Source organism: Dermacentor variabilis, chromosome 6 (assembly GCF_050947875.1).
Source record: "Dermacentor variabilis isolate Ectoservices chromosome 6, ASM5094787v1, whole genome shotgun sequence".
NCBI lineage: Eukaryota > Metazoa > Arthropoda > Arachnida > Ixodida > Ixodidae > Dermacentor > Dermacentor variabilis.
The window spans coordinates 147,631,619-147,652,875 of record NC_134573.1 but is presented as its reverse complement, the minus strand read 5'-3'; the positions used below and the strand labels follow the sequence as shown (position 1 = coordinate 147,652,875).

At 45.0% G+C, this 21,257-nt stretch overlaps 1 protein-coding gene across 2 annotated transcripts in view; it reads right to left on the bottom strand.

Annotated features, from left to right (window-relative positions):
* Positions 1 to 21,257, bottom strand: part of LOC142585433 (uncharacterized) — a 62,780-nt gene that overhangs the window by 14,866 nt on the left and 26,657 nt on the right. For both annotated transcript variants that reach the window (XM_075696196.1, XM_075696197.1), the window contains exons 10-13: positions 17,779 to 17,949; positions 13,138 to 13,228; positions 3,915 to 4,950; positions 2,372 to 2,775 (exon numbers count right to left, since the gene is read on the bottom strand). In XM_075696196.1, the coding sequence (XP_075552311.1) occupies positions 2,372 to 2,775; positions 3,915 to 4,950; positions 13,138 to 13,228; positions 17,779 to 17,949 (1,702 nt within the window). The remainder of the gene's footprint in view (positions 1 to 2,371; positions 2,776 to 3,914; positions 4,951 to 13,137; positions 13,229 to 17,778; positions 17,950 to 21,257) is intronic.

Sequence of the window (21,257 nt, the reverse complement as noted above, 5' to 3'; positions counted from 1 at the left end):
ACTACAATTTACCACTGCACTCAAGCACTTCCAGCACCCAGCAAGAGTCGTCTGCTTGTGTTACAATGTTCTCCATGTTGAGATGAGCAGCACAGTCAGTGTCGGTCTTGAGCTTTCTTATTTCTTCATGGATCCCCCTTGTTAAGTTGTGGGCAGCAAATCTAGCAATTGGCGACATGTCAAGCTGCAACATTGTGTTCCCATGCAAGGCAACATGCGAGCGGAGTGGCTACAGCACATCAGGCTGACAGTATCCGATTGGAACCAGCAACTATGTGTTTGCAGCCATCACTTCACTATTTGGGTAAACGCAAGCACAACAGAATTGTGCGTTCTATTGGATGAGTGGAGGCGCAAATGTGAATGGCCTGCATGGTGCAGCCACCAGGAGGCACAGGGCTAAATAAGACAAATACAGATCTAACATAGAAGTAACCAAGTGTATTCTAGTACTTTGCTGCAGAATAATTCCCTCTTGGGCGAGTTGGTGTTTACTTTCATGATCTTTGACCTCTCTGTTTTCTTTCATTTTCCAGTTCTTGTGCTACAAAGATCATTCTACCTTGCTGTTGCTGTAAACTTTCGGTAGAAGCGTAATCATGACCAGGTTGTCTATTTAAATGTTCAAAATGTTTTACGCTTGGTTACAGCAATATTACCTCTGTGTCTGGCTGGTTAAGCTCTGTGCCACTAGGTTGGCTGGAACATGCAGGCCGATCGGGCCACTCATGTACGCCTACGCTAAAGCTCCTTCATCACAGCGGTAGTAGTATAGAGGGGCTATAGAGTAGTATAGGTGGGGCTCATGACGCATACGTCACGGGCCCTGCCATTGTGATCCTAGAGGTCTGGTATGTAAGAACGCACGGAAGGAATTTCACTTGCAGAGGCTAGATGGGGCAAGTGGAGAGAGCGTCTATGTTTGCAGTGAAGCTTGCCTCCTGAAATTGTGGGTTCGCGACACTGAAATATTTCTATGCTGGCTATTAATGAGTCGATTTGAAACATTTTTGTGGCAGCATGCTCCCTAGAGGGCACATAACTTCCAGCATATAACTAAAATTAGCTAAGGGACCTGGTGAGGGGCCCTGTGAGAGACAGGAATACAGGGGTGTGGATTAGCAAGAAAATGGAGGTAGCCGATATTGTAGTTAACATTAAGTGAAAAAGATAATGGAGCTGGGCATGCAATGTAATGAATAGGGCGTATAGCCGGCGGTGTATTAAAGTTGCAGAATGGGTGCCAAGAGAACGAAAGTGTAACTGGGGATGACAGAGAAAGTAGGTCGTGTGATGAAATGAGGAAATTTGCAGGCATAAGACGGCGTCAGCTGGTGCAAAATGGAGCAAGTTGAGATCGCTGGGAGAAGCCTTCATCCTACAACGGACATAAATAGGCTGATAATGATGATGCAAACTGCTGATATTCTGGTACCACACATCTGGCCCATCAAGGTGGCACTATGCAGTTTTATTGGAACATTCGATATGTAGCAGAATTATATGCAGTCCATTACTACATTTCACACTCACAATTCGCTGTAGCAGCTTGTGCATTATGCTGTTATATGCTAAAACATTGTATTTCAAGCTCATGGCTATGGTTCATATTATGATTGTAATACAGTAGAACCTTGTTAATACGATCCTGTTGGGTAGAATTTCCAGGTGCCAATGCTTGCAATCGAAACACAAGAAAATGACCTGATAAAGCTGCGCATTTCTTTACCAGTTGATGCGTTCCTGGAAAATACAATTTTTCAGTGCCGACGTGCACTACACTGCAAAACTGTGATTATAGGATACGTTTTGTGGCTACTAAATCTCATGTAAGCAAGAAAAGGTTTGAGTAGCGCACGATCGAGGGCTGTAGCCGCCAACTGCAGCAGCTGAGGTTCTACTGTATATTACTTTAATCTCTGGATTGTCAAAGTGCCCACGCCATATTGTATTCATTTAAATACAGTACTTGCGAATGCACCGCCCATTTTTCTCATTTTGGTTTCTCTTCCACAGATGAACATGACAATGTGCTCTGCTCCTTGGTACAAAGACACCTGCCAATATGTATTGGCTTTCTCTTTCAAGCGCCCATCTTGTATTCTTTGTTCTGTCCCTTTTGCACTATCCTAGGTTATGGTGATCCTTCAATGAAACGTGTGAGGACACCCTCGCACAAAAGCAACATGTTGAAAGAGATTGAAACAAAGCAAATAAACAAGTGTGTTTCAGCAGTGCTCCCAACAGTCCATGTTATGTGAACTGCTTTCAACAGTTCAAACAAGCACCCTGACTCTACAGAACAAATAACTGGAATACAGACTACAACATAACAAGAATTAAAAAAAAAAGGCTTTGAAATGATTCTCACGTTTGAAAGCAGCTGGTGGAGAAGGCTGTGAAGGCAGGGGCTCCCTAGGCTGCAGCAAGGGCAGTCGTTTCTTCGCTACAGGCCTGCTGTTCTGTGCCACAACTGTTGTCATGCCGCCATGTGTGGTTATGAACTGGCAGTTGGAAGAAATCGGGACCGTGGTTGGCACCACAATGTTGAAAGAGCCGAGCGATGGCATTCCGCTGACCATCATGTTTGGGTAGATGATGTTTGAAATGGTTGACACTGCCCCACTGGTCAGCACTGAAGATGGTGCAAGCGCCTGCAGGTCAGAGGCGACACCATTGTTGGTGCACAGCATGACCTGGGCGCACTCCGGCATAATGACTACAGAGCTCTGGGCGTTGCTGGAAGCTGCAGGCAGCGATGGTGGTGGCACAACGCTGGGGAGAGAGTAAAAAAAATTACTGCTTAAAGGCCAACGGCATTGAAAGTTCACCTTGGCTAAACATGAGTAGTACATACTATTGAAGCAATATTGGCAAAGCTGCACAGGTAGGTAATTGTCTAATTTTCCCACATAATAGCCTTTAAATAGCACCTAAGCAGACAACTCAGGGCCCAGGGTGATTAGCAGATATGATGCCAATACCAAAAAATGGCCTCTGAAATTTTTAGGGCACCAAGGGCACCACTCAATCTTAGAGGTCATTCCCATGCAGTGCCTTGTTTCTCAATGTTTCAAGTTCTGCATCACTTCTGATGAACTGTAATGTTACTTTATTTTTCGAGTTACAGTATCACAAACAACTAGGTTTTCAAGCTTTTAATGGTGCAAACACTTGTATTCAAATGCAAAACCTTGTGCACGGAGTCTGTTCTTCGTCTATACTGTTTGCAACTTGACTGTCTATGCCATCTGATATTTCACTGCAGTTGGCCTATGAACAAACTTCCCTCCAAACTTTCAGTTGCCTGTGCCCAATCCATCTGAAATTATTTCAAATCAAGCTGCTTTGAATCAAGAGGATACAAACGATACAGCATGACCCCAAGTTTAAGTTTGTGCGCTAGGTACCAGCTTGGAAGGAGCCTCACAAGATATGTTGATTGAGGTCAATGGCCACTCCAATCCAAAAGTACTGAATGCAGAGAGATGACTTTTTCACTGTACAAAGCCAGACTTAGACATGTTATGTGCGGAAAACTGAAATTGTGAAGGAAGTGGGTTTTGACTTGATATGGTTATTGTAACTAAGAAATCAAGCGCATATAGGCAAACGAAACACTTTCCAAGCAGGTCATGTCTATAGCAAAAGCCTACCTACTAAGACATGTGCGTAAGGAGAGATCCAATAAGTCCAAAAGACCTTCATTACTTGCTTGCCACCAATGATGTACCAAGTCATTCCTAGTAGTATACAAGTCATTAACAAAATGATTTCAATAACATTCTGGACACAAGGTCTGCAGCTTCAACAAGAAACAAATTGTGGCTTTTATTGTCACTGCAGTTCACAACTCGTAAAAGCATTTCATTAGTGGATGCGAGGCATACACCACAAATCAGCTTCAAACTGACCTCTCAGTTTGGCAGAGGGCCTGTCGACGCTCTGGTGAGAGCACCGAATCAATGACATCTGCCAGCGTCATGCACTGCTTGGACCTGGGACTGTCAGATGACGCCGGTGGGTCGGGAATGGAGATGCAAGACACCGTCTGTCCATTTTCAGTGGCCTTTGAAACTAATTTTATAGTGGGCTTAAGCGGCGACAGCACAACTTTAGGCAGCAATGCTGAGGACTCCTTCATAAATGAATTTAGTGGCAAGCTCACTGGCACCCGGTAGGTTGTCACATCATGGGGTACCTTGAAAGGAGATTTGGAAGTTGGCAAGGGTGGCAAGGGCAGCTTAGAAGGCAGTTCTGCTGGACGTCTCATGGCTGGAGCTTTGTTAATACACTTGTTGACTGGTGCCACCTTGGCCATCTGTGGGGTTGTCTTAGGCTTCGCAGGAATGGCCAGTGGCACCTTGTTCTGAGTGCTTCCTACATTTCCTGTGCTTTCCATCGAGCCTGTTGTGGCTGCGGAGGGAGGAGACTGTTGTCGTCGCTTGTTCTGAGCATTAAGTCTTGGGGATCGTCTTGGTGGGGTTGCCGGGGTTGACCTGTGTGACAACACATGTGGTGACGCGTGTGGTGATGAGTGTGGTGACACTTGTGGTGATGCTTGTGGTGATACGTGTGGGGACACCTGAGGGGACACCTGTGGTGACGCCTGTGGGGACACCTCTGGGGACACGTGTGGCGACACATGTGGTGAAACGTGCGGCAACTTCTGCAGCGACTTCTGCGATGATTTCTGTGGCGACCTGTGTGGTGACCTGCGTGGTGACCTGTGTGGTGACCTGTGTGGTGACCTGTGCACGTGCCTCAGTGGCGACTTGTGCGGTGAGGTAAACAAGCTCATTAGTTGTGGTGTTGTGGGCTGTGACTGAGGTCGATGCGAGTGGCATGGTGTCCTGGGACTGCAGTTTCCTTTTCGCTGACGTGACTTTGAACAGCTCTTGGAGGGTGTGACCAGGACTCCGTGAACCTCATTTGTTGTGTCAAGCTTGTCTGCAAAAACAGAGTTAAAGAGTGAAAACACAGGAAAGCATTTGCTTAATGCTCTCATTTCGTTTATCTGGAATGCCACATTTTCGTGCCTATGTTTTTGATGTCAAACTGCTGTGGACAGAGATATCGTCAGCAAATTAAGAAACCACGGCCAGACTATTAAATAAATACATAAATGTTCTCTAACTGTATGACAGAAGACTTTGCACTGTGATTCAAAACAAGTGGCTGCATATGAAATTCCATGTCCACACTCCTTACATGTTTCCATCAAGAAGCACAAAGCAATTGAAACTGCAAGACACTTACTACTGTCGGATACAACTTTAGAAAAAAGGGGAGGCCCCGCCCAGATGACCGATGCGCGACAGCCGATTGCCTCCGCGACTAAAATAGTCCTGCTCGAAACATCGTGCTCCTGAAACGCGTAATTCTCAGTATAAATAAAGACTTTTGCATTTTGATGACTGGTTTATTAGAGCTCTCATGTGCTACAGCACATGCCAGATAGCGGCAGAAAAATAACCCCGTGCCTTTCACAACGCTGCCCGTCGTCTGCTCTTTAGCTTCATTGCAAGTGACAAAAGTAGAAAGAGCAGCTCTGCAACGCTTTTGCGCCTGTTCACTTGTACACGGCGTATCTACTACTCGTTTCTCAAGCTTAAAATGAATCAGTTGCTATTGAAAAAGTACTTATATAAAACAATGCATTTATCGCAACCATTACAAACCTGGAGCGAGAATACGGTCGAGGCAGGAAGGTGCAAAAATGCTTCATTCATCGTTTTAAATAAATACTCCTGGTTTTAAATAGCATAAAATTTATATTTTTTGGTTTTGTGTTTTCACAATTTCACAGCACGCGTTCTACAGCTTGCGCGTGCAGTGAGAACTGGTGGACAGCAATCAATCGACGGTGCCACACAACGCTCGAACACCGTCGCTAGACGCTCAGCTATCTCACTGCTGACAATAGAGAGGTTTAGCTTGTCCGGTATTCCGGTAAAACGCAGGCGGACGGGGCATTGGGGCGTTGGGGCAGCAACACGATTATGCCAGTGCCGAAAATTTACACCAGCAGCGACGAAGAATACGCTCGCTTAATGCAACATTAACTGTTTCTGTCTGTTTGAGCACTGCGCCACCAGGTGGCTGCACCATGCAGACCGCTCGACCACTCACGTTTACGCCTCCGCCCCAACACCCCGGGCGTCCGCCTGCGTTTTACCGAAATACCGGAAAAGCTAAACCTCTCTATTGATAGTTTACGCTAAGTTGACGGCGACAAATCTTTGCGTTGAAGGTTTCTTGTGCAAATAGCTTTTGTTGCGCGCACTTTTCTGATTTTTCCTGAGAATGGTTTTGCTTCAACACTTCACCCCGTCCGACGAAAAACGCAGCGACACAGTATACGACCACACCCGCCGCTACCATAGGCACCAGTCTTTGGAAAACTTTCTCACCGTAACTTCACTCGGGAGCGAAATAAAACATGGAACAAGCACGCAGGATGTGTGTTCGCAGTGGTCGCCGCGGGATCCTGTTTTCAGGCAAAGCATAGCGCAGCGCCAGCGATGCTCGCTGCAATGTTCTTTCACCGGATCACGGCTCAGAATAAATGCACGCGGCACAAATGGTGCATCGTAATCTCGCTGTAATATTTCCGGCATGATAGACCATCACAAACAGTTCTGGAATTCACTCTGACGAGGGGCTGAAGCACACAGCTGACCCGACCTCGCCCAGTTCGAAGCGCGGGCAGCCATCTTCTCCGTCGGCGGGGTCACCGGCCGTCTGGCTCATGACGTTTGTCCAGAGCGCGCGCCCATTGGTGGATGCTCGTGTGCCTCCGCCTCGGAGGAGTAAACGCCCCCTTTTTTCTAAAGTTGTATCCGACTATAGGTAGCATTTCACTGTAATAAGTGAAATGGCCAGTTATGTACCATACTTTCAGAAGTTAAGCATTAAATTTCTTTGCTGTGAAGACTACCTGCAGGTGTGGGTTTATGTATAATGCTTTTCAACGCTCCCTGCTTGAAGGCAGAATAGTTGCATGCGTGGGGACTAGCACTGGTTGCTGTGTTGGTTTTTGAGAATATATCTCGCAGGGATATTCTCAATGCATGCAGGTCAAAGCATGTAGTTCACAATCGGAACCAAATATCCGCAATGCAATGGTGCATTGTGCATTACTGAAAACACTGCTGGCAATGCCAGTGACTCCGGAGATATACTAACCTACTATCTATATCTAACACACTAACTAATAAATTGTTTGTATGTTTTGTTGAAATTCACCCCTGTGGACTATACGTCAGGTGCAGACCATAGTCAAGAAGTTGAAGGGACCCTGGAATGATTTTGTAGAAACGTACTGAGTCATTAGGGTAGATTCTTCTGATCATTAAGTTACACATTTAAGCATTCCATGTAAAGCAAATGATTTATTATAACGTTTTAAAAATGTGTATTGCTACCCATCACAGCAGCGCTGCTCCCGAGTTTTCAGCCGCCCCATCCCATGCTATGTAGCAGATGTGGGTGACGTCAGTCGGGTAAGCTATTTCATTGGCTACCCGCACTGCATCATCAGGAGTGCTTGAAACATGCCCCTGCATTAAGCTTATTTTCAACAGCATATGTACGCATAGTAATTTGCGTACTCTTAAAGACAACTACACAAATGTAATAAATCTAGATGTTTCTTCAACCAATGGCCCACTTCTGCTGAGAATGTGGATCGTCTGCTACAGCTGTGGCAATGGGGCAGCCGATGAGATGTGAAGGATTTCACACATGAAAATAGGAATAGCTATGTCTTCTTTGGTGGCAAAAACATGAATGGTACCAGCGCTATATTACGCTCACCTTGCACTGCAGGTGCACATAGAAAGCAAACTGCAGCACCTACATGCTGTAGAAAACGTGAGCGCTGCACGTTAATGTCAACACCAACCTCCTTCGTTAACACAGAGGTCGCCCACAGTTTCGAAAGAAAGGTGCTTTCAGGTTCTGCATTTGTCAGAGCCAAGTTTTGTATATAATTTGCCCAGAAGGATAGCAGAATAATATTTCAACAAGCCGAGCTCTGGCAATAAAGTGTTGCGAAAGGAAACTGAATGTGCTTTACAACGTTTTAAAACATCTGTAAGAAAGCCGCTACCTTGAGTTAGACATTGGTGTAGCGGTATTGTCTCTGCCTTCCCTGCAAAAAGTGTGGGTTCGATTCCCAATGGATGTACAATCAAATCTCAATATAAAAAAATCATGTGGGGCTGCCGAAAATCACTCGTTATTCTGAAAGTTCGTTATAGTGAAAGCTCCAAATTTAACCATTCCGTCTATTAACCCATCAGTTCATAAGTTGTCACCGTTTGATCTAACGCCACTGAAAACGTCACTGTTGGCTCTTGGCTGGCACTTTCGCCATTTTCCACAGATTCCGCTGCCACCAGACCACTGAGGCACCGTATGATAAGAGTGATGCGTGCAAAGCAGATGCTGATGCTGAGAAAACTACTGACAAAAAGGAAGCTCCATGTCGCCTATAAAGCGCAATGTTTCTTGCTGTATGTTTGTTTTTCACATTCCTTGTCGTGGACACCAGAACTGTCTCACTCGAGGTGGACACCTGAACTATTCCAAAGCGCAAGTACACGTAAATGACACCATCCAAAAAGTGCAAAGTGCAACTGTGTGGCATCCCTGCGAGCACAGAGGTACATTTCTCTGCAAGCATAGCTAGTATGGCCACAGAAAGAGGGGCGAAAGAGATGCGCCTCCATTGCTAGGCGACACTTGCCTGGGTGGAGCATAGACTCGCGAAACCCGATGTGTCGTTGCCTCCGCAATATATTAAAAAATTTCTCTCCCACATTTTTTGATCGAGTGCTGTCTCAGGTTTTCCACTCCTGTGAGCCACGGCGTCCGCTTTCTGCACCTTATCGTCTGCTAGCCTACTGTTTTGGCTGCCATGAAGGGTATATGGAAATCTAAGAATCCTCAGACTTCTGAATACAGCAGAACCTCGTTCATAAGTTATAGGGGGGGGGAGCCCCAAGAAATAACATAATGACCGGGAAAACATACGAACTGAAGTAAGTAAAAAAATTTGGTAGACTGAACTATTGCTGACATCTACGTAATGCGAAGCATTGTACGGATCGTTGCGGCACGAGAGGCGAACGTGCGTGGAGCTGGTGGTGTTTCGGCGGCCTGACACATTTTGTTGTTTTCCTACTGCGTGGTGTTTTAAGAGGGCAACGGGAAACCAAAGCGAAATCGAGCTGGTGGGCGACGCTGGATGCCGGCGAAGCGAACCGTGATGCCTGCATCGATAGCCTGCGGTAGTGCGTTTGGATTATCGCCTACTAAAAGCATGCAGTACGCTATCAATGGCACTACGCACCATGAGCTGTAAAACAAGTAGGTGAAGATGCTTATCCCAATAGGTTTGGTGCCAATAGCTGAGAATTGCGGCTTGCGACGGCCCATGCAGAGATATGCTGGTAACGGAATAAGAAACTGCACGCAGTCTGTTTTCATGTGAGACAGGTGGCTATATACCGTTCTCGATCGTGAGCGCTTTGTGTCTCTTCTTCACACGGGATCTAGCGGCCGGAAAACGTATACGAATGCACTCTGCAGCAGGGAACGGCAGGGTGTTTCAGTTATCGCCTATTAAAAGCGTGTGCTACGTCTTTGACGGCACCACGCACTGTGAAAAAAATAGGCGAAGATGCTTATCACAATAGGATCGGCAGTGATAGCTGTGAATGCTACGTGCGATGGCCACGGAGATTTGCCGTGAGATGGGTGGACAAGTACTGTGGTCGAGCTGCCATGGCGGGAAGCTATATACTGTTCTCGATCGCGTGTGCCTCGCACACTTCTTGTTTACATAGAACCTAGCGGCAGCTAAATGTATCATACACATATATGAACTGGTAAAAAATGAGCGTAACTTTATTGGGTCATATTTTGTGTTCTCGATTTCGAATGTTGGCTCCAGGAAAGCGTACATAACTGGAATGTATCAATGAGGTTCTACTGTATTAGTTTGCAGTACTGAGGCATTGTTAACATGACACAGAAACTGAATAACAATCGTTTTTCTGAAAAGTTCGGTATTCTGAAATTTGTAGTACTGAAATATTTTTACATTGAAACCATAAGAAGTCAGCAGAAAATTTCTGAAAGATTATTTGATCTGTAAAGTTTGTTAATGTAGTGTTTGTAGTAACAAGTTTTCATTGTGCTTCGTTTTCTTTTTTTACATTCTAGAGTAGTGAAAGCGTATTAAATAGCCCATTTCCCCCATTAACAAGTTAACAGCAGTGCTTTCTTTTCCATATTGACAGCAAAGATATCCTGTGAGCGCAATATACAGAGACAATCGAAAATGTACGTATCAAATATTTTCATGTTATGAGGCGATCGTCAAAGCATAATAATACAGGAAACAGCTACTTTGTAACTTGTACATTGTGTATATGCTCGCAGAAATGTGGCAAATGCCCGTGGTGGCATCTCTCTCTTATGGCTTCATGTGGTATCAAAAAAATAATAAGCCAGCAAATATTGTGTGGAGTGCTGCAGCATCTGCATCCACAATGTGCAGTTTGGCTTTAAATATCGCTTCATGTAGCCTAGGCTTAACAATAAAAACAGCGTAGGAGAGAGACGTGGAAACATGCTCGGTTCAAATCAACCGGATGTAGACAGCACTTGCGTCACCGCTTGGAAGAGGCGGGATATAGCAATGGCTGTACGGTGTAAAAGTTGAAGGGGAACGTCATGACTTGAGGGGAGGGTAATGCTTAACCACTTGTACCTGTGTTATTATAGGGCGCTTACACAAAATTTTTGTGAGAACGCATTCCTTGAGAGATACCCTCTGCGTCTAGAGACTGTTGAAGTAATTTGGGCAGGGTGCAAAGGCATATTCATTGCTTGATCCTATGTGTCCTGTGGATGTACTGGGTTCATTGCAACATTTACGATTGAATGATTGATTGCATTGACTAACTGGGCTGCCTGTTTGACTGCATGATAGGGTTTAACTTCCCGGACTGACAAAGGGACTTTGAGGAACAGTGTGGTGAATGGCTCTGCATCAATTTAGGCCATGTGATGTTTAATGTGCACCCAAAGCACAGTGCATGAGGACTGCAGCTGATGTCACTGCAAATTAAACCAATGACCTCGTGCTCAGCACCTGAATGCCATACCCACTCAATCACAGTGGTAAAGGAACAGGCTTCTCGAAGGAGTACTAACCCAAAACACTTGCCTCATTTTCATTTTTTTTTATTGGGCAGCTGTCAACCCAATCATACTATGGAGCCTCACTTCCTCGAGAGTGCACCATATAATTAATTATATTACCTTTCGTTGCGACCAGTCCAAAATCTGCTCCAAGCGCAGCATAGCTTCAGATGCAAAAAGGAGGCTATTTACGTGAACCAAACCTGATGTGGACTACTGAACACCACAGATGCCTATGCAAACACTATACTGTTCCACTGAAACCTGAGTCCATTGAGCACTCGAAGGAAACTGGGTTTCCAAGAGAAAAGTGCAATTAGAAGGGCCAATCGGGCGGCTTTTGGCAACATGTTCGCCGTATGGTCTTCAAGCACTGCACTTGGCTGACTGGTGCACTTGAGTTCGTGATAGGTACCCTTGTGACCTCCACCTCTGCTTTCGGTGATGTGAACAGTCTCCTCTCCCACAACTGAATCCATGACGTACTTGGCAAACATTGCGAATACAGCTCGACCACTTTTAATGTAACCGCTCATAGTGCAGGACGAGATATAATGCGGTCTCTTCGTACTCCCGTTTATCTTCCCATAGAACTCAATATATACACATACTGCTTATAGTGTAGTTGCGCAATGAAATACCAGTCAGATGCGGTTGCGTCAAATCATGCAGACAAGTGAGGAGACGAGCACACTTCTCAACGAGATGTGCCAGCCGAGGGGAGAGTGATGAGGGCGACGCGGAGAAAGAGGAGGAGATAGAGAGCGAGCGACCATACACGGAATGGTGGGGGTCTAAAAAAAAAATAGGCAGCACCATGCTGGCTCAGCGTGCGGAGGTTGCCTAGGTGACAGAGAATCCTTTTGCTCTGGCCGCTTGTCTGCACCGAACGCGTGCGTATTGTTGCTCTTTGGCTCATCAACTTGTGCGCAGAAAGTAAATGCAGTCGCCAACTGACCTTTTTGGACACTGACAGGGTTGCAAAAATGGCTGAATTTTTGGGCAAACTGAGAAAATTAATTTTGATGGTAACATGCATTTGTTGTTTTTCACAACTCGAGCACCGGGAGAAAAATTGGTCAAAGCCGAGAATGCGTTTCGTGTTTGCCCATCGCAATGCACATCATCGCCAAGTTAAGGTATCACGCATGTGACTTTAACTCTGCGACGTCAGTTTAACTGTGTTCTGCAAATTCGTTAGTATCAGTTCAGAACGTTGTCCACACGCGAGCTTTTGACGTTTTTACCAGTGCGTGCACATACAGCATTTTGCTATATGCATTCGTGGTAGCTGCCTGCTGATCGTCTATGAACCCCACTTCATGTGCGCTGCCATCAGTGCAGCCTGTGCACATGATCTTGTGGCAGATCGACGAGTATTTGTCTATGGGTACACACATACCTCCACGGTGAGCTTCTTGTGGCGGCATGCTGCCCAACGTTTCCGTCGACTAGGCCTAACAAGCACCATCTCGTAGGGATTTGGCTGCCAAGTTGTGGTTTGGTGCTGAAATGTGTCACAGCAGCTCCGTGGAACTAGGAAATGGATTAACGACCTCACCAACGAAAGCAAGCGCCCATCCCGGTCCTAAGCTTCGTTTCCTGGACACATGTGGCTGTTTGGGCTATGTGTTTTCCACATGCTTCAACCACTGAAACATGTTGTGGTTATAGTACAGCACCACTTATAGTGCGGAAATTCATGAGTTCGGCGACCTACATTATAAGTGGTCTATGCTGTAGGTCATACGAGAGGTAGAACTATCAATTATTTTCGGTGTTCTCGAGAAATTAAAGCTTCATATCGTAATTATGGAGTCAACAGCCACCTAAACAGAAGAAGCAGGATGAAATGGTCATGTTAGTGGTCCTTCAAGAGTTGTTTGTTAGTGGATTGCAACAATAAACACATTGGCGTACCACATATCTGTGCCAGAGCTGCTTCAAAGACAGGGTCATTCTCTGTCTTGTGCAGTATGTCCTTGATTAGAGAGTCCGGCATGGTCGAGTCCTGAAAAATGCCATATAAGCTGTAGAATGACAAGGCACTGGTGCGTGTGTGTCAGGTCAGAGAAATAAGCAAAACTAAGGTTTGCACATCTTCAGCTGGGTGACGTACAATCTTTCAAAAACTGGTTTCCTTAATCCAAAAAATACAAGCTATACATTGAACCTCAATACAGTCGACTTGTGTTAATTTGACTCTGGTGGGATCAAATAAAATTGATCGAATTATCTGACAGGTCTAATTAAATAGGATGCAGAAAAAATGCCAAAATGCACCACTAATTCATTTGGAAGTATTTGCCCGATTCTAACAGACTCCAGAATCAAAAGCGCCCCCAGTTTTGATGGGTCCCAAGCAATAAACTAACGTAGAAATTACATTAAAGCGTCTAAACAGGGCAGAAACATAACATACACCGGATTCTTTAGCAATAAAAATTGTTGCACAATGGCAATCAGTTTCCAAAAGTCAGCTTTGCCACACGTTATTTTTAAATTCAGCTTTACTGCAGTACATGCGTGTTATGCGGCAAAGCATACGAATGTTGTGAAGGCAGTTTAGGTATTGGAGGGTTTAGAATTTTGGGGGCCCCAAAGATGTAGCATCGAAGCCGCTGTGCATGCACGAGACGCAAACAGCGTTTGGGTTTTGCGTCAGGAACGCTACTTCACTGATTTAGCGGGAGCTCCAAGAGCTTTGCATCAACACACATGGCGGCACCCAATGAAGAGACGACTCTAACCTAGCACCAAACTGGGCTCGACTCGCGGTAATGCGTGAAGTTCGCAAGCTAGGAGAAGTGATTGCGGTTATTGCTTTCTCTCAACTAGCGTGTGATATGAAGATTGATTCATTAGACGCCGCTGATTCCGAATTCGGTTGTCGATTTCATGGCTCGCAGGCCTAACACGGCTTAACTTGGCTGGCGAATGCACGTAAAGTTGGTTACTCAAAACTAAGCGCAGTCGATTGCTTGCTGCTAATATAGTGACCTCTAAATTGTAATTAAATGCAGAAACACAAATGTCAAAATTGCTATTCTTATCATAAAATGGTACATTTAATCTAATTATTTATAATACATTGTCTTTGATGCCGTAATCGCACTGCAAGCGCAAGACGCCATCCACAAACACAAAGCCCTATTCTAAAGCTCTTCACTCCTGCGTGCCCTAACACTAACACCTGCAAAGCTCTTTGAGGCGCCAAACTTTTGGGGCCCCTATTCTAAATCTCTTTATTGCGTATTTTGTGTTTTGTACATTCAGCCCGATTGTTCTTGGAAAAAAAAAAAGGAAAGAAAATGTATGAAATCTAAGAAATTTAGAGGTTATGTTAGAGTCGGGTAAATGTCGTAATCAGACATTGCGAGCTACAGTTACTGCTTGAAAACCTTCCTAAGGTGGATTGAAAGCGGGCATTTTCGATGGTCATAATGTGCATTCAATGAATTCACTGTCCCCTCAGCTCTGCTGAGACTGACACTGCCCACTAAAGGGTTCACTATTGGGGTCACCATAGGGGTCAGGCGCACGCATGCTGACTGGCAAAGATCAAATTATCCGATGCAGGCCAATTTCAGTATCGAAATAAAAAAAGTTTAGGCCCATAGAAATGCATGAGTGACGGCCGGGACGTTCGGTCAGTATTGAATTAACCAAAATATCGAATTATCCAAAGTCGAATTAGCAGAAGTCTGCTGTAGGTCTTTTAATCTATTAATCATGTATTAATCATGTATATTAATCATGTAAAGCTACATGTGGCATTGTACATGCACGGCTACCTCAATTTCTGTGCCTGTCACTTATTGACTTTGATAGTAAGGCCTAACAGTAAGGCAGTAAGGCTGACCATTAGTTTATAAACAGGTAATGTTACTTTCAGCGCTATGGCTTTCCTTTATGTCTTCAATAGAGGTATGAAGGAGTGTGTATACAAGAAAACTGTTCCATGAATGTATGTATAAGCAGTCGTAAGAGAGTCCCAGTTTGGGCCTTCCCTTTTCGAATGCATGTGGAACAATGAAACACTTTCACTTGACAACTGCTGGACTGATTTCAATGAAATATATTGCAGATGAAAGAAAATGCCATATTCTAGACAGTTTGGAATAGATTTTAGATCTAGGGGCTCAACATTTATTTTTAATTGTTTAACCTTATTGATGCATAACTGCGGCAAGAGCAAGCACAGCATCAAGGGGAGACACTGCTCTTTGGAGCCAAAAATTGGCCCAAATATCTTTTTGCATTCCTTTGAACCAGGATGGTGATGAGCATTTATCTTTGCTTGATTGGATTCCTGTATCATACTTGACATGATTTAGCCTTTGATATGATTACTATGGACATGTCACGAAATGATTTTTCTTGTTTTCTCAAAAGAGCCTTTCTGATGGTGTCACATTTTTGGAATGATGATCTCTCTGGTTCTACTATTCCTATCGCAATAATAATTTTCTGGCAGAAAGGTAGACAAAGAGTGCAGTAGACCTATAATATGAGCAAACATTATTACAGAAATTTTCAAAAAGTAACAATTTGTCCTGGGCGTTCTTAATATGGGTTCTTAATTTTAAAAAAATTGACATGCTATAACTTTGGCTTAAGTCAGTCTAGATAGAGCATTCATTCTTATAGCAATGCAAACTCTGGTAATTCAACATCATTTTTTGTTTGTGTGTGACTCTATTACACCATATATATAGTTTAAATAGCTCATCTCAAAGCTAGTTACACAAAAAACTGAATGTATATCTTAAGTTAGCACAGTGACATAGATAAACTCAGCAAGTTTCATCAAAATCTACCCAGAAATAAAAATTTTTTGAAGTGCTTTTCTGAAATGATTTTTTGGAAGGGACCACAAATAACTTCCAAATAATTGGATAGCTTGGAAAAATGAACTGAAGTGGTAAAATAATTGTCACTGCCTTTTACGATACCAGTAGCAATGAAAATTTATTTAGTTAATTTTGCTCTGTGTTGTGCTTCGTTTAAATAACATCTACTTGAAACAGCATGAAGATCAAGGTCCTAGGACATTTTACATCCATCCATTGCACAGCCCAAAGTGCGTCGCATGTCGTCACAAAGTGCAGGTATGCACAAGTGACTGCACAATGCTGTCAATTTAGGCTGTGTTATGCGAATCCAGTTTGAAGTTTTTGCCTACGCGCATGTTTATATTAGGCACAATCTTGCTAGGTGTTTGCCCACAGACCCTATCAGCACTTCTACAGCAGCCAGTTTAGCTAATGCGCATGATCTCATACCCAACTGCTGAAGAGGCCTACTGATATGAACATATTGACAGCAAAAATGCCACTACAGCTTGCCACCCACCAACTTGTTAGGTGGTGATAAACTTTTGTTACGGCCATTTGGCCTATGCTCTTAGACATAACCAGCACTGCTTCATCAGGATCCAGTGACAAAAGTTCCCAGTTTGGTGCACAGATGATGAAAATCTCATGGTAGCAGTCATGCAGCATTTTGAGAGCCATGAAACTGCTTCGTGAACATGAGTATGCGTATGGGCAACCTGAATGACCCCAACTGGCTCACAACCAGTATGTTTGTGACGTGCACGCAGATCATTTCTCAATTGAATGAGCCAAACAGCATGCAAAATTTTGGTCGCCATTGTACATTGGTTCTTGAATGTGGCAGTGCTGGATGATCAAGCAGGTCAGAAAAATTTGTTGGCAATTGTATATCAAAGTGCTGCAATGCACTACACCAAAATGCATTAGAGCCTTAAGAGGAAGCTTTAGCTCGGGCCCAGCTCCGACGCGGCCTATTCAAATACATGTAAAATGCAAAAATGTTTTTCTGAGATAACTCCTGGACCGATTTCAACGAAACTTGTTGCATTTGAGAGAGAAAGATAAATTCTAGTGACTGTTGGAAGCGGAATTCAGATTTAGGGCTTGAATTTTGTTTTAAAAATTTTCAAATATTTGACCGTTTGAAAGAAATAGAAGCACGAAGTTTACAAATTCATAGCTCTGCATCAAGAACTGATATCGGGGTTCTGTAAATGGCATCCGTTAGATCATTCAAAGCGAACAAATTCTATGTGTGATTTTACATCTTACGTGAATTTGCCACGTTGGCTACAAGGGTTCTGCATAAGCTGTATTTTCATATTACCAAATTTTTTGACATTCATGTGTGACATATCAATTTTGTCCGCTTTAGATGTAATATTAGATGCAATCCACAGAATTGTATTACCTCTTTTCGTTATTGAGTTACAGAGTTGTAAACTTGATAGTTTCGTTTTCTGAAAATTTTCGATATTTGCCAATTTTTAATAAAAAATTGACGACCTAACTCAAAAATTCTAAAGGGACAGTCACTAGATCTTAAGTATTTCTTTTAAATGCAACAAACCTCGTCAAATTTGGTGCAGCGGATGGCATGAAAAACGAATTCTCCTTTCACATGTATTTAGATAGGACCACCTGAGCTAAAGCTTCCTCTTAATGGCCATTGCCATAGCATCACATCCACAACGGGCAATTGAACCTAGTGCTACTAAATCACCTGTGAGGTCAGCATGTCTCCAGTGTCAACAGGACCTTCTTCAGGGATGGGCTCTAATCGGGAATCTGTTCCTTCACTGTAGGTACCGTCTGGGCCAACCACAGCCTGGTTTATGTTCTCTGCCAACTTTGTTACGAATGGGAAGTTGTGCACCAACTCATCAAGCAGGGCCTGCACAAATAAGGAGAGGAAAGGTTGCTGTATTTCACACATATAATGCACACTTTCATGCAAACCATGGCTTTCATAACAAACCTTTGAAAAGATGTGAGGGTGAGGAATTTTCGAAATAAAAACTTTACACCTGCAGACCATGCAAACTGAATAAACAGCTCTTAAACCATGACAAATTCACCCTGGCATAGTTGTCAGCAGAGAGCACAGAAACAATCCGCCTCTTTCATGTTCCTGTGATGCCCCTCTGACGCACACCGCTGGAAACGTTTTGGAAGGGTGTCGTGAATTTTGCCGGTTGATTTGTGTACCTGCGCCCATGTTGAGTGCGCGTCATTTGTACATTTCGTGTATCGCAATTAATTATTAGTGGTTTCTCCGGGGTAGCATGTCGTTCACCCATCGAGTATAGTGGGTGAATAGGCCCGAGTGCGCTGTTGTGGTAACAACGTGGCCGATAAAGGCACGCGTAGTTCCGTCTGCCGACGCAGCTGCCTTGAGTTCGTTGTCGCTGATGTCTGCGATTGTACATCCACCCAGTGTTACCCCGCCTTAAAAGAGTACACGAACTCAGGCACGCGCTCCACCACCAGCAACAGTGGGCTGACGCTGCAAGAAGACTGCGTCAGCAACGTGTTTTTTGAAGTGTCGCTGAAGTGTAACACAGGGGTTTATAGATAAATTTGACAGCCGTCAATGCAAGGCGGCAACTACGTGGTTCAAGGTGCAGCCCAGACCAAGCCCTGGCCCTTTCCTGTTTCAAAGTGGAGTTGCAGTCTTATGCACGTTTTCGGCACCGCACTGACGTCGAGATACCAGTAGAGTTTCAACGCAGTACATGACACGAGCGTTTGCAACAGCACGCATCCAAGCACTTAATTTTTTTCTGGGGTACATTCCCCCGATATCTGGCCGCGCACGCGTCCCTTCCAAAACGTTTCGCGACTAATCCGCTAGGGCAGGGCACATGCGCCGTCCCGCCATGAAAAAGGTGGATTTAGTTGACACGTTCAGTGATCACCACATTCACTCATCTTTGAAGCTCAGTGTCTTCCAAAATGGATTATGTGCGGCCAGTAGAATTTCCTTTTTCTTTCTCTTTGGCTTCCCTGCAAATTATCAATAACAAAAGTTCACCTTGGTGCATTTTTAGCACAATCCACAGAACACATAAAGCTGCTTTCCCTTTCTGATTAGGCTTCACTGAAATGTGGAAATAATCGCCATGAAGCTGCAGTGCGAGCCGAAATTCATGCACACCCTGTACTTCTACTTTCCACTTACTGTTTTTGAAGCTCGCGTATGGCCTATATACGCAAAAATATGATATTGCAGCGACTATCCGTCCCTTCTTTCTCCACGCTTCTCAGAAAGCCAGTGTCCCTCGCCTTGGGAGTCATTACCCCCTGCTCTTTCTTGCAATCGAGGCAACTCCCACAGCCACTTGGCAAACCTGCTTTTATGCTTTTACTCTTGTATAAAAGCCAGTTGACTCTCCGTTCTCAAGCTGTGAAAATGTATATTACTTGTCTCTGCTAAACTGAGCTCCCAACAGTATTATATGTCTCCGATTTCTCAGCCTGGACTGCCCAGTACTGCCCACACCAATGCTCAGCAGTTGACTACAGTGTCTCAGCTAGTCCTGGCAAACCCCACATCAAATTGAGGAGGCCTACATGCACCACATCGCAAACACTACTCTATACAAGATGGAGGTTTAGAGGAATATGGAGGCATGAAGTGATAAGGAGTGGCCGAACAAGGAACGTCGCTGGAGCCAACGTTTCAACAAGTGGACTTGCCAGGTCAGCAACTGTTTCCTCCAGCAGCGCTCATGTATGTGTGGCCCAGTACTACCCGCCGCAATGGTCCCGTCACAAAAAGACAATGAGGACACGCCCCGCAAGCTGACGGTGCACGAGCAGTGGAATCGGCGAAATCAGGCTTCCGCCTGAGTGAGTGAGTTCGGCTAAAAATATAATTTGTGAACATCAGGTGCCAGCATTTGTCTGGTTTTTCTTAACCCACAAATTGTTGGCTCCAGACTTTGCGTCATCGCTCTCAGCTCCGGGTACCTCAGCCACTTCATTGGGCCCACTGCGCTAGGAACTTGAGCCTCACTGTCTTTGTAGTCCGCCTTGTATCCAGCCCGTCATGGCCTCAGATCCTCCCGATCAAGTACTGCAGTCAACGCCACTACCCCGCGATCCTGAGGTCTCCGCTCTCAAGCTCCCAGAGTTCTGGTTGTCGGACTCGAAACTTTGGTTCCTTACTAGTGATTCCTTGTTTCGTTGCCACTGCCTCAGTTCGCAGTTGACCATGTTCGAACACGCTGTTGAAGTGCTTCCACCTACTACTGCTGCGATTGATCGCGATGTTCTACGCTCCCCGCCTTGGACTCAAACTTCCCCTATGACCACCTTAAGGCGATGCTCATCCAGTGCACCACTGAAATGGAGCGACATCGATTACAGCAACTTCTTGCATTGGAGGAGCCCGGCAACCAAGAACCTACCCACTTATTGCGTCGCAGGCAAGCCTTGGCTAGAGACCTGGCTCCTTCAACCCACAGCGCACTTCTCCAGGAACGTTTCCCGCAGCGCCTTCCACCGCAGGTGCGCATGATCCTAACTACGTCTTCATCCTCGACCGAGCTGGAATTTCTGGCTCAGTTAGCTGACAAAATTATGGATGTTGGTTTTCCCTTCGTGGCCACAGTTCATCACCTTCCTGACCCTTCGTCCCGTGGTGCAGCCACTAGCGACAGCTATGCACATCTCCTCGAAGATAATGAGGAGCTTACACGGCAAGTAGCGCGAGTGACAGCTGAGGTCGCTGCCATCCGAACACGCCAGCCACGCTCTTTGTCACGACCTCACCGCCCCAGCCCTGGTCACTCTGGGCGCCGTTCTCCTCCTCCCATTACGCTTTGCTGGTACCACCATTGCTATGGCTCTCGACAAACCAGTGCCATCAGCCCTGCTCCTACGCGGGAAACAGTTGGGCTGAACACTGATGGTGACGGCTGTTCTCTACCCCATATCCAGTCGCCTTTATCACGTCACCGACCATGTCAAAGTTCGCTATCTCGTTGACACTGGCGCCAAGATTTGAGTCCTTTCTCCTACGTTGGCTGAGCACCGCAATCCTCCTGACTCGCCTCTTCTCACCGTGGTCAACGGATCGACCATTCAGATCTATGGCCAAAAGTCGGTGACTCATGACATGGGCCTCAAGCTTTTCTAAATGTCGAATTTTATCACACTATTCAATGCAACATTTCATTCTCTCCCCCCTCCACTAAT